This window comes from Schistocerca gregaria, chromosome 5 (genome assembly GCF_023897955.1).
Source record: "Schistocerca gregaria isolate iqSchGreg1 chromosome 5, iqSchGreg1.2, whole genome shotgun sequence".
In the NCBI taxonomy this organism is placed as follows: domain Eukaryota; kingdom Metazoa; phylum Arthropoda; class Insecta; order Orthoptera; family Acrididae; genus Schistocerca; species Schistocerca gregaria.
The window spans coordinates 671236826-671261402 of NC_064924.1; the positions used below are offsets into that span (position 1 = coordinate 671236826).

At 44.6% G+C, this 24577-nt stretch overlaps 1 protein-coding gene across 14 annotated transcripts in view; it reads left to right on the plus strand.

Moving 5' to 3' along the window:
- LOC126272091 (voltage-dependent L-type calcium channel subunit beta-1) overlaps positions 1-24577 on the plus strand; it is a 2208268-nt gene that overhangs the window by 2078841 nt on the left and 104850 nt on the right. For all 14 annotated transcript variants that reach the window (XM_049974664.1, XM_049974661.1, XM_049974653.1 and 11 more), the window contains 2 exons: positions 2626-2851; positions 22492-22756. In XM_049974664.1, the coding sequence (XP_049830621.1) occupies positions 2626-2851; positions 22492-22756 (491 nt within the window). The remainder of the gene's footprint in view (positions 1-2625; positions 2852-22491; positions 22757-24577) is intronic.

Here is a 24577-nt window from a genome sequence, read left to right on the forward strand (position 1 = left end):
ACAGTTGCGGTTTGATTATCGAATTAAAAGTCCAAAATTAAACCTCGTTAACTACGGGAAAAGTTAGAATTCACACGAGGCGCGCGGCTGCTCGCCGCTCAGAGACTAAGTCCCGCGATACCATCACTTCGTAGCTGCCTAGACCGACTGTCTGCTTTCGCGTCTCACTTTGGAGTCACCAGCCGAACTGTCCGCTTTCGTGTCTGCAGCAGCACACTTCCCTTTGGTGCCCGGACTAGAACTGTCCACCCTGGCTGGCCGGAGTGGACGTGCGGTTCTAGGCGCTGCAGTCTGGAACCGAGCGACCGCTACGGTCGCAGGTTCGAATCCTGCCTCGGGTTCAAATGGCTCTGAGCGCTATGGGACTAAACATCTGAGGTCTTCAGACCCCTAGAACTTAGAACTACTTAAACCTAACTAACCTAAGGACATCACATACATCCATGCCCGAAGCAGGATTCGAACCTGCGACCGTATCCTGCCTCGGGCACGGATGTGTGTGATGTCCTTAGGTTAGTTCGGTTTAAGTAGTTCTAAGTTGTAGGCGACTGATGACCTCAGAAATTAAGTCGCATAGTGCTCAGAACCATTTGAACCAATTGTCCACCCTGGTGTCTCCACTAGCACTCCCTCTGCCCGACCCAGGCCGCGTTTCTCGCGCGCCGAATATCCTCGCTCAACTGACAAGTGCAGTTCCCTTTCCTGGAGCCGCCCACCTGATTGGCTACAGGTTATTCTACATTATTTTACATTTTAACATATTTAAATAGTCAAAGCTTGACCACTTCCACGTTGTAAATAAAGTAACAATAATATCCATTACACAATAAACGTTAAATTCTTTTACATAAAACCAATACAATTTCCTTCTTAACTTTGAATGTCGCGGTCAGTAGTCTTACACCAAAGTGCTTTCTGATAAATAAATAAAGAACAAAAGCAACTATTATGGACTAAAGTTTACAACACATATTCTATCACCTCATGATTCGATAAGATGTCATGCTGTCATCGTTCAATGCGTCTTGTGTGGAGGAAGTGATGGTCTGGTGCTTAACTAAAATTAATGATAATGTAAATTTACTATGTCTTTCGAACAAATGGAGTTACAGAGTTGATATTACAACATTTGCATTTTAATGATGCGCTTCTTTATGAAATGTCGATCGTTAAGATCGGCCGCAGCGTTCAGATTTTAGCATACAGGTCTTTGCTACGAAACTTGTTAATTTCACTTTAACAACAAATCATAAACTATTATAGATAAGATCAGTATTGAAATTTTATTGGGATCGGCATGAAAATGTATGAAGGATGGGGGGTTAATATTACTGTGACTTCATTCTCCGAATTACTACAGAATGAAATAGTTTTCATAAATTTTTCCGTTTACGGGCGATCTTACGTCCGCCATTTTTAACACTGCTACGTCTCCCTGACCTGTGACGTAGGTTCTCGTCTGTCTCACTCGCACACTACAGCGCTTAGGCCTCATTCAGCAGAATAGACGCCTGTGAGTTTCCCCATCTCGTGGCGAATCTGCGCTCTTTGTGGCACACGGTCCCGGACGACAGGGTTCGTTTCACGATTTCTGAAGGCTGGGTCTTCCGGCCGTATACTTAAATAAAGGCGAAATGCTCGTTAATTCACAATATGTAACACAAATTATTGTGGGAAATGGATGTAATAAACGTGCAGAAATGACTTAGTGCACGATAGTAAAAGGTAAGAGACAAAGTTAAATGAGTCAAGACTGTCGACTATTAAATACAATTGAAAAGAGGTAAACCTGGCATCAGCCTGGAGGTAGATTAGGACACCACAGTGCTGTAATGGCCATAGTCCAGTAGTATATGGTATACCGTTGCCTTCCTGTAACCTACGAACCGACGTATCCAGCCACTTTAGGGGACCTAGTTTACAGTGGAATCCGAATCAGGTGCAACTAGACTCTTTTCCCATTGACAGACGCTGCCAAAGGTGAAGGAAGTGATGAGTGACAAATACAAATCATAGACCGACTGGAAATGGATCCCGGGTCCTTTGCATCCTTAGTCTGCCACTTCCCCACTGAAATACCGTTCTGCACTGTAAATGTAGACTGCGGAATGAAGTCAGCTGCGTTACAGGTCGCACGGCTTTACTTACCACTAGAGCAACTCACTGTTAAATAAGTAGGGAATGAGGACTGCAAACAGGTTATAAACGTAGACGAAAGCTGATACTTTCTCGTTTACACTGTGGCCATCTACCATTTATCCACGATAAATTAACCGTTAACAGTGGGAAGTGGCCTCTTACAATGGACTAGCGTTACTGGCAGGTGGGGGAGAAGGAGCGGGCGGGCTCCTCGGTTAACCACTGGCGCGTGGCTCGGGGGGCTCTGGGGGGGGGGGGGCTCTGGGGGGGGCGCTCTGGGGGGGGGCTCTGGGGGGGGTGTTCTGGGGGGGCGTCTGGGGGGGGCTCTGGGGGGGGGGCTCCGGGGGGGGGCTCTGGGGGGGGATCTGGGGGGGGGGCTCTGGGGGGGGTTCTGGGGGGGCTCTGGGGGGGGGTCTGGGGGGGGGCTCTGGGGGGGGTCTCTGGGGGGGCTCTGGCAGCCGCTGACGCCGGTCCCTGTGCGGACAGGCGAGGACTCCGACTCTGCGCGCCTGGCCAAGTCGACGCTGACGACGCCGCCGGCGAAGGAGAAGCGCAAGCCGTTCTTCCGCAAGCAGGAGACGATGACGCCTTACGACGTGGTGCCTTCGATGCGGCCCGTCGTCCTCGTCGGGCCGTCGCTCAAGGGCTACGAGGTGACGGACATGATGCAGAAGGCGCTCTTCGACTTCCTCAAGCACCGCTTCGAAGGCCGGTGAGTGCTCGGCAGCCGCGCTCTCTGCCCATCTCGCATGTGTGCCCCACTGCCCCACCAAATTAAATAATCGCGCTAACCGAACAAACTTCACAAGCCAATATCGCTAAAAAAAAAAGCATTTTATTGGACGAACAATTTAGACAGAGGTACGGTAGCATCATCGGATATTATACTTCCCAATTTTTTACCATAACAACCGATGGTAACAGTACAGCTGTTACGAAACCAGTCATCCAGTAAAAGGCTTTTTCTTGATTTCTTTAGTGATTTTTTAAAAAATCTGTTTTAATACAATACAATAATGATGCTACAATACAATTAAGTATGATGATTCAGAACAGCCCATCACCTTAATGAATTAGTGGGCCTTTTTTATAATACAAAAATCGAGAGCAGATTGTACTTAATTGACAGGCACAAAGCTGTGGGCAAAGTTAATCTAATCTATTAATCTAGTGTAATGCTAACCTACTGTGCCTTCTTTTGTGGCCCGCGTGCCCCCGGGACTGGGCCGGCCGAATTACTTAAAACCGCTGCAGTCCCTACCCGTGTTAGTGTTCTAAGTTCTACTAATAACCACTACCTAATTGGAAGTGCACACGTCCATTACACACCTGCCCGCCTGGTCCCGTAGTGCGGCGAATCCCGGTCTAAGAGCGGCCGGCCAGTTCTGCACCCGGCGACATTGAGCACGTGCACCTCAGTCTTCGCCGCTTCCTGTGTTGTTAGCCACTTTGGTTTCTAATAAAATCCCTCGTGATCTTATGTTATATCCTGTTTGCCAAACTACCGAGGACATTAAAGGTGTCAGCACGTCGTATTAGTGCATATGTGTCGCTATTCGGTAATTGGATTCTTAATTCATGCGCCACCTCGTCATATAACGGGCAGGCATAGACGACGTGTTCCGGTGTACCGTCCTGACCGCCGGCGTCGCCTGTTTACCAAATCGACACAGGTATGTCGGGTATGGTCCACGTCCTGTGACAAACTGCAGCAGGCCCATGCTAGGCTCAAAAAACTCGTCTCCAATCTCTCCTTGACACTGGGCACCAACTGGAATACCCTTCTCCCCGTTTCCTCAATAATTGTTGGCATAACTCTTCCCCCCTTCTTCTAACAGCAAATTTATTCCTTACTTGTAGCACCATGACTTCCCTTGTCCTTTCCATCTTCCCCTTGGTGGCCAAGTACCACGCTGCTTGCTCCCTTATCTTACAGCCCCATTATTACCAGTAAGCCCCCCGCCGGGAGTCGTTCGGTATCCTCCAACAGAACGCAATAACAAGTTCCGCTGCGCCCTTCTCTCAGTCACGGCAGACATCACTCTCGTGAGCCTGTGCGCCCAGACCCCACACGCATATCCTCCTATTGACCTCAGAATCCCGTTATAATATTGATCAAATTTGGTAAAAAATAGAGTGTTTTGTGACCTATGTTTATAAGTTATTTAGAACTACCAGAGCTCGTTGTGTTGTAGTATCCACGTGTGAGGTGTAGTTCCATTTCTCGTCAATTTTCACTCCTAGGTATCTTGCCTCGCGCGCGCCGAACAACTCGAGTTCCTTCTATTCTAACTGTTGGGTTTCTGATTAGACTACCTCTCAACAAGAGGTATGTAGATTTATGTGGTGCGACCTTTATTTCTGCTTCTTGGCACCACTCAACAAATGATGTTATTGCTCGCTCCACTTTGGGCTCAACGTCTTCGCAGCTACGGCCACCAACCAACACGAGGAAGTCTTCAGCGTAAGCTATCATGTCTAGCACGTCCTCGCAAAGTTGTAATCTCTCTAGTCCCAGAACAGATCCCTGGGGGCACCCCTTCGTGATGGCGATGATAACCAGACCTCCCCGTCCACGCAATAGCTCCTCGGGCGGCCATAGAAGGGCCCTGGGTACTACTTCTTACGCAAGCTGGAGAAGAGCTAGGGCCACGCCACGCCCAGCACATACTCGCGCGGGGCTGAGCTGCAGCCCTCAGCCGTCAGACGCCGATCGCCCCGGCCGGAAAGCGGAACTGCCTGTCGCTTATCCCGCGCAGTACTCTCCGTGCCGTCAGCCAATAGTTCCTCTAATAATTTCCCCAAGATGTCCAGGGGACATATTGGCCTGTAGGACTTGGGTTCCGTTCGTTCCTTGTCTTTTCCCTTGTTTATAATGAGCACGTTTGCCCTTTTCCAAATTTTTGGGAATTTACCAATCCTGAGTCACTCAATAAGTAATCCCGTGACAGGTGCTATTAGCTGAGGGGGAGAGGAACTGTACAACCTCCGCTTCTATACCGTCTGGTCCTGGTGCCTTTCCGCTTTTCAGTGATTTTATGTGTGTAGCAACTTCCTCCTCTGAGAAGCGGTACACCATGGTGTCATTGGTGTACTCTTCCTGATCTTCCCTACGGATTTGCTGTTGGAGTTCATTTTCCCCGTTTTCCTCGTCATCTGGGAACAGAGTGTGCAGGAGGACTTCAGCAGTCTCCTGCCAGGACTCCGTCATTCGTTCGCCATCTCTGACTGTCGAGATGACCGCAGGAGATCTTATCTTCTCTCTGACCAGCTTCTAGGGGACTCCCCAAGGGTAAGTGGCTAGTTGATTCAGTACGTACCTCTCCCAGCTGTTCACCCTGACCTCCTTCAGTTCTTTTTGAAAGATTTCCCTCGGTTCTCTGTACTGCTGCAGCCAACAATGTTTTTTCTCGCCAGACGGCACTTCGCTGGTACTACTCCTCGCCCATCTCACATACTGGCCCATACGTTCGAGGTCGGCAGGGCATGGTGATGGAGAGGCCGTAACGGCCATTCTCCTGGTTGGCACAGCAGCTGTTACCATTCCAACACCTGAAAAAAAAACAATTCTTCAGCGTACTTGTCAACGTCTAAGTCGCCCTCAGGCATTGGAAGAAAGTCACACTCTTGAGCTAGGCATTCCCAATCCGTTTTGTTGAAATTGTATTGAGTTTCCCACCCCAGGTCCCAGCGGCACTCCTCGTCACTAAGACGGAAAGCAATCAGATTGTGATCACTTGCAGTGACAGGATCCAAAACTTTCCAGTTTTTGACATGGCTGATGGCACTGGGTGTTGCCAGGGTGACATCTATGTTAGTCCCTGGTCCGCCTCCTCTTTAAAAGGCTCTTTTAGCTATATTGCTTCGAGGTTTTCTTCAGTTATCATTTATTACACATCGCTACCAGACTGACCACGTCAGGAATATACAGGGTGTTGCGGAAGTGATGGTCAATAGTCAGGGATATGACAGGAACGATGATTCGATACAAAACAGTCAAGTAAACGTGGACTCTAAAACGCATACCTTAAGAGGTATGAGCAATTCTTAATCTTCGATAATATGAAATAAACCTCTTCTACTGAAGGCTCTTTGCTTTCCACATTTTGGAAGTGGTAGTAAGGACCAAAAAAAATAAAATAGTCCAGTTAACATATGCTCTAAAATGCATACCTTAAAAGTTATGGGCACTTGTTCATTAGAATAGTTGTTTCAAAATAGCTAAGATGAAGAAGCACTCACTCAAGGTATGGATTTTACAGCACATGTTTACTGGACTTTTTTTTCTTGTTTTGGTCCATACTACCACGTCCCAAAATATGGAAAGCAAAGAGCTTGCGGTTGAAGACATTTGTTTCACAGTACCGAAGATTAAGAATTGCTCATAGCTCTTAAGGCATGCGTTTTAGAGTCCACGTTTACTTGACTTTTTTGTTTCGAATCATTCCTGTCGTATCCCCGAATATTCCCCCTCACTTCTGAAACACCCTATATAATTAAATAGTCACAACCATCTAATTATGTAATGAAATGCTGTGCACCCGCGCCCTCTCCCACCCTCTCACGCCCTCTCCCGAACTCTCTCGCTCTCTCTCCCTCCCTCTCCCTCCCTCTCCCTCCCCCTCCCCCCTCTCTCTTTCTTTCTCATGTGAATTGTAAACAATACCTGTTTACAGCGTACCACATTGGTGTAGGGGAAGTCGAGATGTACAGTTCCATACAAGACACTTGGGGCCTACAGAAGCTACTTAAGCTATAACGCATGAGCACCGCGCGAGATTTTGTCCGAAATCGTCCTTGAATACTAAAAACAACTTAATCTTGCACTTGCAGAGTACAAAATTCATATTTGTGTAAATTTTACCTAACAATTTTGTGAATTTTAATAGCATAAAATAAACAACTAAATAGTTTCCTTTCTGTCCCATTGTTGGTACGAGTCAAATGTACTTGGAACGGTTATGTTTAGATCGAATTGGAAACGTCATAGGTTTTTGTGTAACTTGCTACAAAATCTTTTCTATTCCATTGTTCTCACAAAAAATAAGATCTTACTAATGATAACGAAAACACGTGTCTTAAAAGGGCGAAAGGATATTCAAAATATCGGTGTAGCTTAAATGGCTTTTGTGGACCAATCTGAGGTTGTTTTCAGGCTTGACAGATCCCAAGTGTCTCGTATGAAATTGTTCCTTTCGACGTCCCGTAAAGCACCGTGACACGTTGTAAACGCTAACGTTTAAATACAGCGTGATTCCGTGATACTGTTAAAAAAATTTCCACTGGTGATGGAGAAGGGTAAGTCTATCAGTTTGAGGTATAGGATTCTGGTCAGAAAACGACCTAGTCGAAAGTTATAGGTGAAAATCGTTGTGATACCTCTGATAATTGACCTCTTCAACTGCAATCTCTTTGCTTTCCGTATTTTGGGAGGAGGCAATATGGACCATAACAAGAAAAAAATTGGCAAGTAAACACGGACGGTGAAATGGATACCTTAAGTGCTATGAACACTTGTTCAGTAGAAGACATGTTTCTCAGTAGCGAAATGAACAAATGATCATAGCTCTTAAGGTATGAACTTTAGACCGTACGTTTACCGAACATTTTTTCTTGGAAAACAAAGAGCTTACAGTAAAAGAGGTTCACTGTCAAAGCTATCAGAACAATTTTCGACTCGGTCGTTTCCTGATCAGGATCCCTTACCTCAAATTCATTACTTTCCGATTCTCCCTAAAAGTGTCTAACGGAATCACCCCATACATATCTATGGTGTTTCCGATAAGATGTTGATCTTAGTAACTTACAGAAAGAAAAAAAAAACAGAAGCAACTTAACGTCTCACCAGCAGGTCGTCTCGAAGGCACACTAAGTTGTGCATTCAGGAAAATAAACACTTGTTTGAACATCTCGCCACCAGAACATGCATCTCAACAGACATGTTAAGCATTTTTCATCCATCCCTAAAATTGCGGAAGTTTCTAGCTCCCGTAGTTAAACTGATTGTAATTTGATTTTCCTTGATTTGGATACTGTTCGTTCAAATGTATCATTCCTACTGGGAGACGTTTATATCCTCTATAAGCTGTTAAACTGTGCATAAAGACTGCATCGAATATTTTCTTGCTATTAGGCTCCTACATAAATTTATTTAATTAGTTCCACCATACCTCTCATGTAACGTAGGCTGGGAAACTAGCGATGGATAGAACCTCAGTGATGTAGTCAGACACAAGGTTACTTTCCATACGTAGCATTTTAGCGTCAAAAAGTCATCAAGTTCATTCATTTAAGCACCTAGAGAATGAATACAACAGATAAATGAAAAAATATATAACAGATTCTAATCTTATGTTATCCATGCTTAATCTTCCTGAAATGCAGGGTTCTTACTCTGACATTTCTGATATGGAACCCAACTAGCCACACATAGTTTTAAGAAGCTTTACCTTTATGTGCCGCGACCGTTTCAGGCCATCATGCACACCTTGTTGCTGCTAACGATCCTGTAACTGTACTAAAACAAGTGTAGCCATGAAAATAGAATGAAGTTACTTAAAAATATTTCTCCCTTACCAGTCCTTACTAACATGTTCTTGTTCACGTCACAACTCAGATATCACATGTAACTGCCTATCTACATCTACATCATACTCCGCAAGCCACATAATGGTGAGTGGCGGAGGGTACTTTCGGTACCATTATCTGATCCTTCCAACCCTGTTCCACTCGCGAATAGTGCGTGGGAAGAATGATTGTCGGTAAGCCTCTGTATTGGCCCTAATTTCTCGAATTTTCTCCTCGAAGTCAATACGCGAGCTATATCTGGGGGAGGGGGCAGGAAGTAATATGTTGTCTGACTCCTGAAAAGTGCTGTCCCGAAATTTCGATAGTAAACCTCTCCGTGATGCACAATGTCTCTCTTGCAACGTCTGCCAGTGGAGTTTGTTCAGCTCTGTAACGCTCTCTCGCCAGCTAAACCATCCCGTCGCTCTTCGTTGGATCTTCCCTATCTCCTCTATCAGTCCTACATGATAGGGATCCGAGATAGATGAACAATACTCAAGAATCGGGCGAACAAGTGCCTTATAAGCCACTTCATTCGTGGATGAGTTACATTTCCTTAAGATTCTTCCGATGAACCTGAGTCTAATGTCTGGTTTTCCCACTATCTGTTTTATGTGGTCATTCCACTTAAGGTCGCTCAGGATAATTACGCCTAGATATTTTACGGCAGATTCTGTCTCCAGCTGTTTGTCATCAGTAGTGTAGCTGTAAAGTAGTGGATTTTTTTCTATGCATGCGCAATACGTTATCCATGTGTGTAAGTACGAACGAAATAAACAAGAGATTCCCAGTACCCAGGGAAGAAACAAGGAAACTAAACTAGAGGCCCGATTTGTCCACGATATTTATAGCCTCACTTTATCACAAAGACTGCTGCAGGTGCATGCGTAGTTGATAGCTACTATTGCATTTATCACCACGTTGGACAGCGTGACCAGTAGTTGTATACGGGACACTCATTCTGCTTATATACCTGTAAGAAAAAAAAATGGTTCAAATGGCTCCGAGCACTATGGGACTTAACATCTATGATCATCAGTCCCCTAGAACTTAGAACTGATTAAACCTAATTAACCTAAGGACATCACACAACACCCAGCCATCACGAGGCAGAGAAAATCCCTGACCCCGCCGTGGGAAGCGAGAACGCTACCGCACGACCACGAGATGCGGGCATACCTGTAAGAACATACAGTGACACGAACTGCCGCAAGTCTATTGAGTTGTAACGAAAATACACTGAAGATGACTATTTACAGCCGAAACCCAGATTTGCAAGAATAATAAAAACTAATGGAATTGCGACTGACTGCTGTGTGCATCTCCGTCCTTAGTGATTTTATAATAACTTCTTGGACCTAATGTGTCATCAGACTTTTAATTTCGAGACTGTTCTGAGTCATTACTGTTTTATTCTTAGTTGACAATCAAATCTGCATTTTTTGCAACGTTTACCCTTGGTTTATCTTTGCGTGGTGTATATTTATTGCTTCCCAAAATGACGTGGTTAAGATCTGGTATCTTCTGGATTTACAGTGCATATGGAAGAGACCCCCCCCATGACCCATGGACCTTGGCGTTGGTGGGGAGGCTTGCGTGCCTCAACGATACAGATAGCCGTACCGTAGGTACAACCACAACGGAGGGGTATCTGTTGAGAGGCCAGACAAACGTGTGGTTCCTGAAGAGGGGCAGCAGCCTTTTCAGTAGTTGCAGGGGCAACAGTCTGGATGATTGACTGATCTGGCCTTGTAACAATAACCAAATCGGCCTTGCTGTGCTGGTACTGCGAACGGCTGAAAGCAAGGGGAAACTACAGCCGTAATTTTTCCCGAGGGCAGGCAGCTTTACTGTATGATTAAATGATAGCGTCCTCTTGGGTAAAATATTACGGAGGTAAAATAGTCCCCCATTCGGATCTCCGGGCGGGGACTACTCAAGAGGATGTCGTTATCAGGAGAAAGAAAACTGGCGTTCTACGGATCGGAACGTGGAATGTCAGATCCCTTAATCGGGCAGGTAGGATAGAAAATTTAAAAAGGGAAATGGATAGGTTAAAGTTAGATATAGTGGGAATTAGTGACGTTCGGTGGCAGGAGGAACAAGACTTTTGGTCAGGTGAATACAGGATTATAAATACAAAATAAAATAGGGGTAATGCAGGAGTAGGTTTAATAATGAATAAAAAATAGGAGTACTGGTAAGCTACTACAAACAGCATAGCTAACGCATTATTGTGGCCAAGATAGACACGAAGCCCAAGCCTACTTCAGAAGAACAAATTTATAAGCCACTTAGCTCTGCAGATGATGAAGAAATTGATGAAATGTATGATGAGATAAAAGAAATTATTCAGGTAGTGAAGGGAGACGAAAATTTAATAGTAATGGGTGACTGGAATGCGAGAGTAGGAAAATAGAGAGAAGGAAACATACATAGTAGGTGAATATGGATTTGGGCTAAGAAATGAAAGAGGAAGCCGCCTGGTAGAATTTTGCACAGAGCATAACTTAATCATAGCTAACACTTGGTTCAAGAATCATAAAAGAAGGTTGTATACATGGAGGAATCCTAGAGATATTAAAAGGTATCAGATAGATTATATAATGGTAAGACAGAGATTTAGAAACCAGGTTTAAAATTGTAAGACGTTTCCAGGGGCAGATGTGAACTCTGACCACAATCTATTGGTTATGAACTGTAGATTAAAATTGAAGAAACTGCAAAAAGGTGGGAAATTAAGGAGATGGGACCTGGATAAGCTGAAAGAACGAGAGGTTGTACACAGTTTCAGGGAGAGCATAAGGGAACAATTGACAGGATTGGGGGAAAGAAATACAGTAGAAGAAGAATGGGTAGCTTTGAGGGATGAAGTAGTGAAGGCAGCAGAGGATCAAGTAGGTAAAAAGACGAGGGCTAGTAGAAATCCTTGGGTGACAGAAGAAATACTGAATTTAATTGATGAAAGGAGAAAATATAAAAATGCAATAAATGAAGCAGGCAAAAAGGAATACAAACGTCTCAAAAATGAGATCGGCAGGAAGTGCAAAATGGCTAAGCAGGGATGGCTAGAAGACAAATATAAGGATGTAGAGGCTTATCTCACTAGGGGTAAGATAAATACTGCCTACAGAAAAATTAAAGAGACCTTTGGAGAAAGGAGAACAAGTTGCATGAATATCAAGAGCTTTGATGGAAACCCAGTTCTAAGCAAAGAAGGGAAAGCAGAAAGGTGGAAGGAGTATATAGAGGGTCTATACAAGGGCGATGTACTTGAGGACAATATTATGGGAATGGAAGAGGAAGTAGATGAAGATGAAATGGGAGATATGATACTGCGTGAAGAGTTTGACAGAGCACTGAAGGACCTGAGTCGAAACAAGGCCCCCAGAGTAGACAACATTCCATTGGAACTACTGACAGCCTTGAGAGAGCCAGTCCTGACAATACTCTACGATCTGGTGAGCAAAATTTATGAGACAGGCGAAATATCCTCAGACTTCAAGAAGAATATAATAATTCCAATCCCAAAGAAAGCAGGCGTTGACAGATGTGAAAATCACCGAACTATCAGTTTAATAAGTCACAGCTGCAAAATACTAACGCGAATTCTTTACAGACGAATGGAAAAACTGATAGAAGCCGACCTCGGGGAAGATCAGTTTGGATTCCGTAGAAATGTTGGAACACGTGAGGCAATACTGACTCTACGACTTATCTTAGAAGAAAGATTAAGGAAAGGCAAACATACGTTTCTAGCAATTGTAGACTTAGAGAAAGCTTTTGACAATGTTGATTGGAATACTCTATTTCAAATTCCGAAGGTGGCAGGGGTAAAATACAGGAAGCGAAAGACTATCTACAATTTGTACAGAAAGCAGATTGCAGTTATTAGAGTCGAGGGGTTTTAAAGGGAAGCAGTGGTTGGGAAGGGAGTGAGACAGGGTTGTCGCCTGTCTCCGATGTTATTCAATCTGTATATTGAGCAAGTAATAAAGGAAACAAAAGAAAAGTTCGAAGTAGGTACTAAAATCCATGGAGGAGAAATAAAAACTTTGAGGTTCGCCGATGACATTGTAATTCTGTCAGAGACAGCAAAGGACTTGGAAGAGCAGTTGAACCGAATAGACAGTGTCTTGAAAGGAGGGTATAAAATGAACATCAACAAAAGCAAAACGAGGATAATGGAAAGTAGTCGAATTAAGTGGGGTGATGCTGAGGGAATTAGATTAGGAAATGAGACACTTAAAGTAGTAAAGGAGTTTTGCTATTTGGTGAGCAAAATAACTGATGGTGGTCGAAGTAGAGAGGATATAAAATGTAGACTGGCAATGGCAAGGAAAGCGTTTCTGAAGAAGAGAAATTTGTTAACATCTAGCATAGATTTAAATGTCAGGAAGCCGTTTCTGAAAGTATTTGTATGGAGTGTAGCCATGTATGGAAGTGCAACGTGGACGATAAATAGTTTAGACAAAAAGAGAATAGAAGCTTTTGAAATGTGGTGCTACAGAAGAATGCTGAAGATTAGATGGGTAGATCACATAACTAATGAGGAGGTATTGAATAGAATTGGGGAGAAGAGGAGCTTGTGGCACGACTTGACTAGAAGAAGGGATCGGTTGGTAGGACATGTTCTGAGGCATCAAGGAATCACTAATTTATTTATTGGAGAGCAGCGTGGAGGGTAAAAATCGTAGAGGGAGACCAAGGGATGAATACACTAAGCAGATTCAGAAAGATGTAGACTGCAGTAGGTACTGGGAGATGAAGAAACTTGCACAGGATAGAGTGGCATGGAGAGCTGCATCAAACCAGTCTCAGGACTGAAGACAACAACAACAACAACAACAACAATGAAAGAGAGTCTGTCACTCCAGTCCCAGAGAGCAGCACAGAAAGACATGCATGTTCTAGATTTATTAGAATAATTGATATCCCATGTCTCCTCGGAACATTCTTCTGAGAACTGCCACGGTTTTGTTACAATGTAGCGATGGACTAAAGCGATCGTAAATCAATTTTAGATTTTTTTCACTGCTGTTCCCATTTCTGGTATGCCTCTTTTCTGGTCGAGGACGTGGGAATATGAAAGCTGTTTCAATATTTGATTCCCTACTTCAAAGCTGATTACTGAAGGTGCATCTACTGCTTCTGTGCACCGAGTACCTGAGTGCTCTCTGTCACATTAGAGGAACAATTTCTTTCCTCTCTTTTGTTAATTCCACCAGTGATAAACACAGCTGGTATCAGACTTCCACTTGCGATACACCAGTTGTTCCAAAGTATTTCTAAGGTCAGTAAGAATTAATTTTGTGTTCCAACCATAACTCCTCCTTTAATTCATCAGTAAACACTTCCGGGCTAAATTGCCGTGGTCGATCTGTAGAACTTCTTCTCCCTGACGTTTCGTTCTCAACTACGGAGAACATCTTCCGAGGTGAGTCGACTCACATCGGAAGATATTCTCCGTAGTTGAGATCGAAACGTCAGGGAGAAGAAGTTCTACAGATCGACCACGGCAATTTAGCCCGGAAGTATTTACTGATGAAGACGCCGGCCGTGAAAGCCTACACGGGATGATTCCTCCTTTAATTGTGGTTACTTCCACAATATAAACACTACATAATTAAGACAACGCATCGCTATTCGCAACGCAGGGCAATAATATGTGTAACCTATTACCTCATGTTTTTTTCTGTCCGTCAGAAAACTTGCCCATCGGTCATCAGGTAATTAGTTGAAAAATTACAAACGCGAAACTGTTGACACATTCTGAGTGATAGTTAAAAGATTTCAGGTTGGTAGATTGTCTATTATTAATCAACAGAACACGATTGTTGCGGCGCGCTGGTCCACGGTGTTGCAAACCTCACCCATGCCTCGGAAAGACAGCCGTTGCTGTCATTCACACTGGGGAGGCGCCTCTGTCCCTACTTCGTAGGTTGCTGACACTGTCAGCAAACTTTCGATTATACCTGCCGAATCTTGTATTAATTCTTTCACATGCATCAATGTGTCTTCTCCCTGTAACACGACACCATTAATTAAAGATCACATAGGTGTAACACTGTTTGGATTCATTTTCTTTCATCTCCTGTATGCATAACGTGCTTAAAATTTAATTCAAAGTTTTAAGTGACGTTAATTTCAGTCATGCCGATAAGCGTGCCGTTTAATTATATGCAAATTCCGAATGTTTGACTGTGACATCTTACACGTGGTGTGTTCGCCATCCTGTGAGATGTGATGTGACCTAGATATCTGTCGAATCAGCGCGTCATAAGAACATTCGGACTGGATATAGTTTTCAAGCGAACCTAAGGCTACGAGGTGAGACAATAAAGTAATGAGACTGATGTGAAAAATATGTTGCTTACCGTTTTAGTCAATTTTAGTGTTGTCTCTTTCAAAGTAGTACCCTTCTGATGGCACACACACTTTTTCCAGCGCTTCTGCCATTGATTAACATTCCTGGAACTCATATTCTGTAATATCCTCCAAGACCCTCGTCACAGCTTTTTGGACATCTTGCGTTGTTTGAAAATAGTGTCCCTTGACCGTCGTTTTGACTCTTGGAAATAGAAAAAAGTCGCACGGAGGGATATCTGGTGACTAAAGTGGCTGTGGTAGTACTGAAATTTGTTTTGAGGCTAAAAGTTGCTGTACTGACAGAGCAGTATGGGATGGCGCATTATCGTGATGCAGAATCCAAACACGAAGTACTCTTTTACGAAGTCTTTCAAAAATTTCTTTGTAGTACGAGTAATATTGGTTAACTGTTTGTCCAGGAGGCATCCAACTTTTATGAACAATTCCCTTGGAATCAAAGCAGCACACAAGCATTCATTTCACTTCTGACTTTGACATGCAAGGTTTTTTTGGTCTGAGTAATCCCTTTGAGCACTACTGCGAACTTTGGCGTTTTGCCTCCGGCTCACATTGAAAAAACCAACTTTCATCACCATTGATAACACGGCTCAACAATTCTGGATTGATTTCCGTTTGCTATAAGAGTTCGGCTGCCACATTTTATCGTGTTTGCCGCTGTTGGGGCGTGAGATTTTTGGGGGCCATTTTTGCACAAATCTTTCTCATACCAAGATCTTCAGTTATTATTAGACGAACCGTTTCTCGATTGATGTTCAGTTCTTCTGCAATCATTTTCACGGATAATCTTCGATCGGATTCTACGAGATCACGCAGCCTGGCCAGGTTGACATGCATCCGTGGGGTTGATGGTCGTTCACTGCGGTCTTCATCTTCAGCATTCGTTCTGCCTTCACTACAGAAGTTATGCCAAAGAAAAACTTGAGCTCTTGACGTAACCTCCTCTTCAAAAGCCCTCTGAAGTTTACCGTAAGTTGTCGTCACGTTTTCACCCAATTTAACGTAACAAGAAATGGCACACCGTTGCGCAATGTTATGTTGTTCCATTTCCGTGTCGAGAGACACAAACACATGTTAACTTATTACACCACAACTCACGACTGAGCAGTTGGATCGATGTGGCACTTGGACTGGAAGCAGCTTATAGACCAAGGTCAAAGATATTGCGCCTACGCAGACCTGCACGGTTACTACAGCTTGTAAAGAAAATCAGTCTGATTACTTTATTGTCGCTCCACGTAGACCCCGCTCGCCTCCAATAAACGCAATCTTTTAAAACTGGTTTCAATAAATAATAGGTCCATTTGCATAAAATACTTTTTGTTTCACGACGCGATTCCGCCTCTAGACTTTTCTGAAGTGTCCAAAAATTATTTAACGTAATAGGTGTCTTGTGGTGAATTCATTACTGCTCGCAAAACACTACCATTGGTGCACGCATACGAGGGCCACCGCAGTTGTCGCGTTATCGTGATGTAAGATGGTATACTCTAAGACTCTTCTTAAGTATGTTATCACCAAGTTGGTCATAGAGACTTGTCTAATGGCTTGTAAGATAAAAATACCACGCATCATGAAAAGTTATCTGAATGGGGCGGAAATCGTAAAATGTGATGTACGTGCATAGACAAACAAATGGTTACAATTTCAGAAAAATTGGGCGTTTTTTTTTTTTTTTTTTTTTTTTTTTTTCAAGAGAAAGAGCTTCAAAGATTGTCAATAACGCGTTGCTCTTCCTCTAGCCCTTATGTAAGCAGTTATTCGGTTTGACTGACAGTTGTTGCGTGTCCTCCAGAGGGATATCGTGCAAAATTCTGTCCAATTGGCGCGTTAGATCGTCAAAATACAGAGCTGGTTGGAGGACCGCGCTTCTAACATTCTCAGTATGGGAGAGACCCGACAACCTTGCTGGCCAAGAGAGGGCTTGACAAGCGCGAAGATAAGCGATACAAGCACCCACTAGGTGCAGCCGGGCGTTGTCGTGCTGAAATGTAAGCCCAAGTTTGCTTACCGCGAAGGCCAACAAACCAGGACGCAGGATATCGTCAACGTACAGCTGTGCTGTAAGGATGCCGCGCATGAGAAAAGAAATAACACCCAGAACATCACTCCTGTATGGCGGGCGACAGTCATTTTGGTGTCCCACCACTGTCCTGGCCGTCTCCAGATGCGTCTTCTCTGGTCGTGGGAGCTCAGTTCGAAGCGGGTCTCACCAGTGAAGACAGTTCCGTTACAGTCAATGAGATTCCAGGCCGAAGAAGTGTCTTGAGACGCCCCAGACAGCAGTGGGATATCGATCTGACTGTCGCCGAGCATACAGCATGGTGGTCAGGGGTACCGTTTCTTTTAATAGCAGCACACGTTTGGTAGTCATCGACAGCACCCTTACAGCCCAGCGGTACTTCGACAATATTGTACGCCCTTTTTATTGCTCTTCATGGCAAGACAATCAGGGCTTACATTTCAGCAAGGTAATGTTCGCTCGCAAGCATCGAGAGTTTCTACTACTTATCTTCGTGCTTGGCAAACCCTACTTTGGCCAGCAGTTGATCACTCCCTAACTGAGAACGTTTGTAGCAGCGCCTTCCAACTTGCCAGGTATTTCGACGATCTACTGCGCCAGTTGGATAGACTTTGGCACCGTATCCCTCAGGAGGGCATCCCACAACTCTACTGATCAATGCCAGGCCGAATAATGCTGCCATATGGGCCAAAGGTGGACCAAGGCGATATTGGCTTTCTTAGTTTCTGGAGCTCTATCTCCTGAATATATCGTCCAAATTTTCTGAAGTAGTAATCGTTTGTTTGTCTGTACATGCACATCACATCAGCGATTTCCGCCTCCTTCGAATAATTCCTCCGTGCTGCGTCTTTTTTTTCTTAAAGTTATTTGTCTGTTATTATTTCATTTTTTGCAAGGTATTCAGTAAAAAGAAACCTTTGCAGTTCATAAAATACTGGAAATAACATCTGTGGAGACGAAATCGACCTCGTCTTTTGCAGTTTAGGTTTGCGTGCTCCTTCCCACCGCCGTGGCGGCTGTTTCGCTTGTGGCTTGCAGTGGTGGACACATGTTCTCATCCACTTTACCAAATCGGTTGCTAAAATACATTCGATACTTTTTAAAACCGTCTGGTCGTTGCTGATAAATTAGTTTTCTCGTTTGTGTTTCGTCATTATCCAACAAATGCGGCAGACATCTTAAACGAAGCTACCGTCTAACAGCATACAGCGTACATTGCTCAAGTTACTGTTTTGCTACTTACCTCAAGTAAACCTTCTACAAGAGTGATATATTCACGTTTGAATTCATCCACTTAGTTCCTAGCTGTTGATAATGACGGAGCTGTCTCATAAAGTTTCATCACCTACTAAAGGCGTTAATGATGTGAATTGCAGCCTTGCGTTCTGCATTACCTTCGTGGAATACACCTTTTGGTAACTTGGTCACGCAGCAAATGAACATATGGGTTACCATTCTTGCCACATACTGCCGGGCATTCGGCTTCATTTTAGTAATCATCAGTACTGACCTGTTGCACTATCCAGCTGGCCCACACATCGTGATTTCAGCAGTTGGACAGTTGTAGGCCTCAAGAATATTTGCTTGCTGCGACGTTCTCTAACATCGTCTATGGACACGTTGAATTCAAACTGATCGCCACAAACAGAAGTATATATCATCGCTGAGAACCACAGAACGTCACTCGATGTCCCAGTTCACTCTACCTGTACACCTCTATTGTCTCTGATACGATATCAGTGATAAACGACGTGTGGCTGGTGGAAATCTCAACTCGTCCTCCACTAATCTGCTCCAGAGACGGTTCGTGATGACACGCTACCTGCAACGACTTCCTGAATTTGAGCCGAGCCAGTCGCGTGATCTCCTCTCGTTGTGGAAGGACCTGCGCCTACTGTTTTGCACTGCCGAGCTGACCCCTCCGTCGCCACTCGTTCTGTTGTCGCTGCAGAAAAGCCAACTGTCTGTGCAGTTGCGGTACGATGATCCCATGTCTAATACGCCAATGATTTGATATTTCTGAAAGTCTGAAAGACGGCACGCGAACGTCCTTTGGACATGCTGTATTGCTATTCCCACGTTAGCCACCATGTAGCCGCACCGTAGGAATGACTCTTTTCTGTGCTGAAGATAAGCTGGCTGGCATACGGATGCGATTTTAATCAGCACATGCCACGGGCTTATAAATATTGCAGTATCTGTAATGTTTTCTGTTTCCGTAATTTTATTCCTTTCCCACTGACACGTGGAAGACTTATTCTAAGCCCGCATCTCGTGGTCGTGCGGTAGCGTTCTCGCTTCCCATGCCCGGGTTCCGGGGTTCGATTCCCGGCGGGGTCAGGGATTTTCTCTGCCTCGTGATGGCTGGGTGTTGTGTGTTGTCCTTAGGTTAGTTAGTTTATGTAGTTGTAAGTTCTAGGGGACTGATGACCATAGACGTTAAGTCCCATAGTGCTCAGAGCCATTTTTGGACTTATTCTAAAAGCGCGTGTCGTCATGTCGTTAACTTTCATTTTCCTAGTTAACATCTGACTCGGAGTTTTAACATGCATCTAACTGATCACCGAGGTCCGAGAATCTTTTTAATGCTGAGCGAAATTCAATTTTTTTGTCTTCATTATAGCACACAAAAGTGTTACCTATTTAGGTGTTGCTATCGTGCACAATTCTTGTGGCAACCTTCATGAGAATCGATCATCTCAGCGACGGGGGACGAGATGATCAGTACCAACGTGTCTTTGCGCTGTGTGAAAAACGTCGTTCCCGAGACTGGCCAGGAAGAAACGAGACTGATGCTACAAATCTGTCTAATTGTTATATACGACCAATTAAAGATGTTCCTCTTAACAGTAGGTCCGGGTGAGTCCACGTGTCGTTCCTACCAGAGCTCAATACATTTCTGCACGTCGCACTCTGTAGTTCCGCCACTTTAGTCTCGCGGCAGTGGACAAGAGCACATTCTCTAATCTGACTCGTTCCATACCATTTTTCTATAAAAGAACCGGTCAGATTATCTACGGGACATGTCACTAACTAATCTGTAGCACACTGCTAAGTCCACTGTCACTGCGGTGATCAGTTTCGACGAAACTTGTCACATTTTTGGGGATAAGAGAGATTAGTGCCAGCTAAGGAATATAGGCCGACATTTTCGCCCCGATCAATAGGCGAATCGAATAGCACAAAAAGTAGCTATTATTGGTACGCAGTACCTTTATCCAGAACTGGATTGTGATTTGTGGCATATATTATGCATTATTTTCGGCTGTTTGCTTTTAAGACAGCGACTGAAATTGAGCAGTCGTGATTTTTTTTCCTGCTTCCTTCGCTCCTTCCAAATTCTCTTCATATACTCGCTGTGTTCTCTCTTGCGCTCTTCCGGCCACATGTTTCCTGTTCTTTTTTCGTTGTGTTTTTGTTGAAGTGTATATCTGTTTATGATGTTGCTGAACTATCCCCCCCCCCCCCCCCCCCCCCCTGGAACGTCTCATTCCAGACGAGTATAATCCCCGTGTTTGCGTGGTAGAGTAGTTACGGTGTACGCGTACGCGGAGACAGTGTTTGCGCAGCAATCGCCGACAGAGTGTAACTGAGGCGGAATAAGGGGAACCCGTCCGACTTCGCTGAGGCAGATGGAAAACCGACTTAAAAACCATCCACAGGCTGGCCGACACACCGGACCTCGACACTAATCCGAATATACGACCGAATTAAAAAAAGAACACGAAAGAGAGAGTGAATCAGCAAAATAAAGTGATGATTTTACATTTATTATGTGACCGTGGCAGTCTGGTGCGTAGATCATTAGGCTCCGGCCATGGAGGACCCAGGTTCAATCCAGTTCCTCAGCTACGCTAAGACTACTGTGCTGCTTATTGATCTTAATATGGCGGTTTGATACTCTCCATACCGGCAATGTAAAGTATAAATTTGATTGTGTCAAAATATAACAATAGTTTTAAGGAAATGAACTGGAAATAAATTATTATCGATTTTCTTAAACACCTAGATGCAATACCTATCAGCGAACGATGAACTGAAGGATCGGAAACAGTGTCACTAAACATGACTGTTTTGCATACCGGTATTTCATTTATAAATGTCGTCTGGAAATACAGAGATCATGTGGCAGCACAAACTTGGACACGAGGTGGCCACCACAAAAGAAAGTGAGGGTGGAACATGGAAATTTTTTAATATTAGTCGTAAAAACATTAGGTGAAAGTACAAGAGCTTCGAAAGATCATTCCTTATGCTTTTTTTAACAACCTATGACACTTCACAGTAGAAAGTTTCTTCATAAGTCTGATATTTAGAATAACCTAACACCCATCACATTTCATACTCTGGCATCGAAAGGAGGATATTATGCGTCCATTAACATCTCTGGTCCAATCTCCATCTTCTGTGAATTTATGTGCTGCGATATTGGCAGAAACAAAAAGTTGTGTGTCTGTGTGTGGGGTGGGAGATTGTTAACCAACACGATTCGTATCACAATAGTCAAACTAATCTATAGAACATGCCGTAGTGCGTGGGCAGTATGATGTGCATAGGAGGGACAGAAATAAGCTACTTGTGTTCTCAAGCAACTCGTTTATTCTTAGTTCATTCCATCGTCTCACAAGTGGGCTGGCAACTGAACAGTACTCATCGCTTCAGCCAAAAGAGTTTCAAATATACAAGGATGGAATAAACATTTTAACAGAACAAGCTATATACAGTTTTCGTTTATTATACTTGAAATAACATAGGAAAACGTCTGACATTTAAAAACGGTGACAATGAGATCGGAGCAAATTAAAACAGGCACTGCAGTGCATTACACTACGCCTTTACTTGATTGGGGGTACCTACATGTAGAAGGAGTAATGAGGAGAGAGAACATCGATTGGTCCATTGGAGTAGTGAAATTTTTGTGGAGATACTCGGTTCAGTTGGGATGGGTTGCGGAGATCGGTCTACTGTGGGAGGATGACTGGTTGGTAAGCACGGGATATAGGATACAGATAGCTAGGAGAGAGGTCAGGACGAGCTCAACAAGAGGAAAAAGACGAATGGGGAAGGAGTGAGCTCTGAAACTGGGAAGTGGCAGGGAGTAACGGGTCGAATCTGATCTGGGCAATAGACGTGAGGGAGGATTTCGTTGTCAGGCTGAGGGAGTCTGTTAAAATTCCGCTGGGAGAGGATATGGAGAGTATGTGGGATGTGTTGATACAGGTGCAGCAGCACACCAGGATTTATTCAGTGTTGGCTAGGAGGAATAACAAAACGCTTAGGCTATGCTTACAAGTTGTATCGTTTTGCTACCCAGAAACATGCGCCACTTGGTTGGGTTACAAGTAACTTGTTGCCGAGTTTGCATTGTTGCACAGCATCATCATAACGCGCGTGATGGCCGACATCTCGCTGGCGAAGCGCTCGCTGCTCAACAACCCGTCGAAGCGCGCCATCATGGAGCGGACCAACTCGCGGTCCACGTGCCTGGCCGAGGTGCAGGCCGAGATCGAACGCATCTTCGAGCTGGCCCGCACCTTGCAGCTGGTCGTGCTCGACTGCGACACCATCAACCACCCGTCGCAGCTCGCCAAGACCTCTCTCGCCCCCACCATCGTCTACCTCAAGATCTCCTCGCCCAAGGTAAGCCCACTCTGACCGAAACTCACTGCGCATTGCTGTGACAAGTTTCCGGTAATACACAGTGTTCCAAAGTCTGGCGGTTGGGGCTATGCCTTATTGTCCTTAATCGGAAGGCACGTGTCCATCTCTCTAACAGTGCGGATCTACGTCTACCTATGTGTGACAAAAGTAATAAGACTGACAACACTGCGAGCGATCTGGCAATGCTGCATTAGTTCAAATGGCTCTGAGCAATATGGGACTTAACATCGATGGTCATCAGTCCCCTAGAACTTAGAACTACTTAAACCTAACTAACCTGAGGACATCACACAACACCCAGCCATCACGAGGCAGAGAATATCCCTGACCCCGCCGGGAATCGAACCCGGGCGTGGGAAGCGAGAACGCTACCGCACGACCACGAGATAATACTGCATTGTTCTACTTGTGTAGATAAGTGTGATCATCCCTTCCAGATGCTCAGTTCGAGTTTCAGCTCCGTACAGCCATCGGGTAATTTTTGAGAGCACCATCCGCCAAGTTGTGTTATTTTGTGTTACGAAAATGGAGCAGCGGAATTTAAAGCAAAATTATGCAATCGAGTCTTGTGTCAAACTCGGGGAGTCCAAGAGAGTGACCTTTGAAGGAGCTGAAACAAGCCTATGGGAAACATCCCTTATCGAGAGCACAAGTTTTTCGCTGGCATAAATCGTTTTTGGAAGACCGGGAACATGTTGAAGATGAACCTCGCTCAGCGAGACTTTCAGCTTCAAAAACTGACGAAAACGTCGACCTTTTGTGTTCTCTTGTGAGATCAGATCGACGTTTAACAACAAGGATGATGGCTGACCAGTTTAACTTCAACATTTTCACCGTACATCAAATGTTGACCTAATTTTGCACATGCGAAAGGTTTGTGGCAAAATGATGCCGAGAAACGACACAACTAGGCAGAATGACAATCGAAGTAACGAGTGCCTTGATCTTCCTGAGAGGGCTGCCAGTGACTACGAATGGTTCAGCCTGGAACCGTCAGGGCTAACTGTGGCTCGTAGATCAGCACCTTCGCCAATTTGGTGACCCTGCTCGACGATACTAGAATAACTTAACCGTAAAGTTCGACCGATGATTGGCACGGAGACAATTTTGGTCGAATGCATGACGCCAAAGGAATGATCTTACCAGCTGACACGAGATTGCATAGGTTGGAACTTAAATAATGGCAACACTGCTGTGGAGACATAAAGCACTGTAATCTACTATTGTCACTGATAGCCCACGTTGTTGACATACCTACCTTACCTCCGAGCAAATGGACTCGTCCGTCCCACGTCACCGGCGTCCGTACAACCGAGGGAAACACAGTCACTTGTCAGCGAGCGGTCTAACGTAACGCTGTCGCCATGTTGTCCTAACGCACGTTCCTCCACGGCAAACCGTCAATACTCAGTACTTCTGATCGTTGTTTGGAGCATCTCCTGCGACCAGCTTTGCGAAAGAAGCGCCGACACTTTCTGCGTAACCCACCCATCATTTTGTACGACAATGCGCGGCCGCATCCAGCGCCAGCTGTGGCTGCTCTGTTCCGTTGATGGGACTGGGAAGTACTGTACCATCTACCATCCTCCCAGGACTTAAGTCCTGATTCCGAAGATGGCATTCGCTTCAGAACTGTTCCATAGATTGGACAGGCAGTAGACCACTCAATTCGCACCATCAACAGAACAGGCTCTGCTAACGGTATACGACGCCTTCCACATCGCTGGCAACGGGTTCTACACAACGCTGGTGCCAACTTTGAAGGACAGTAACAGGTGCAAACGTGTCACTCTTTTGTAT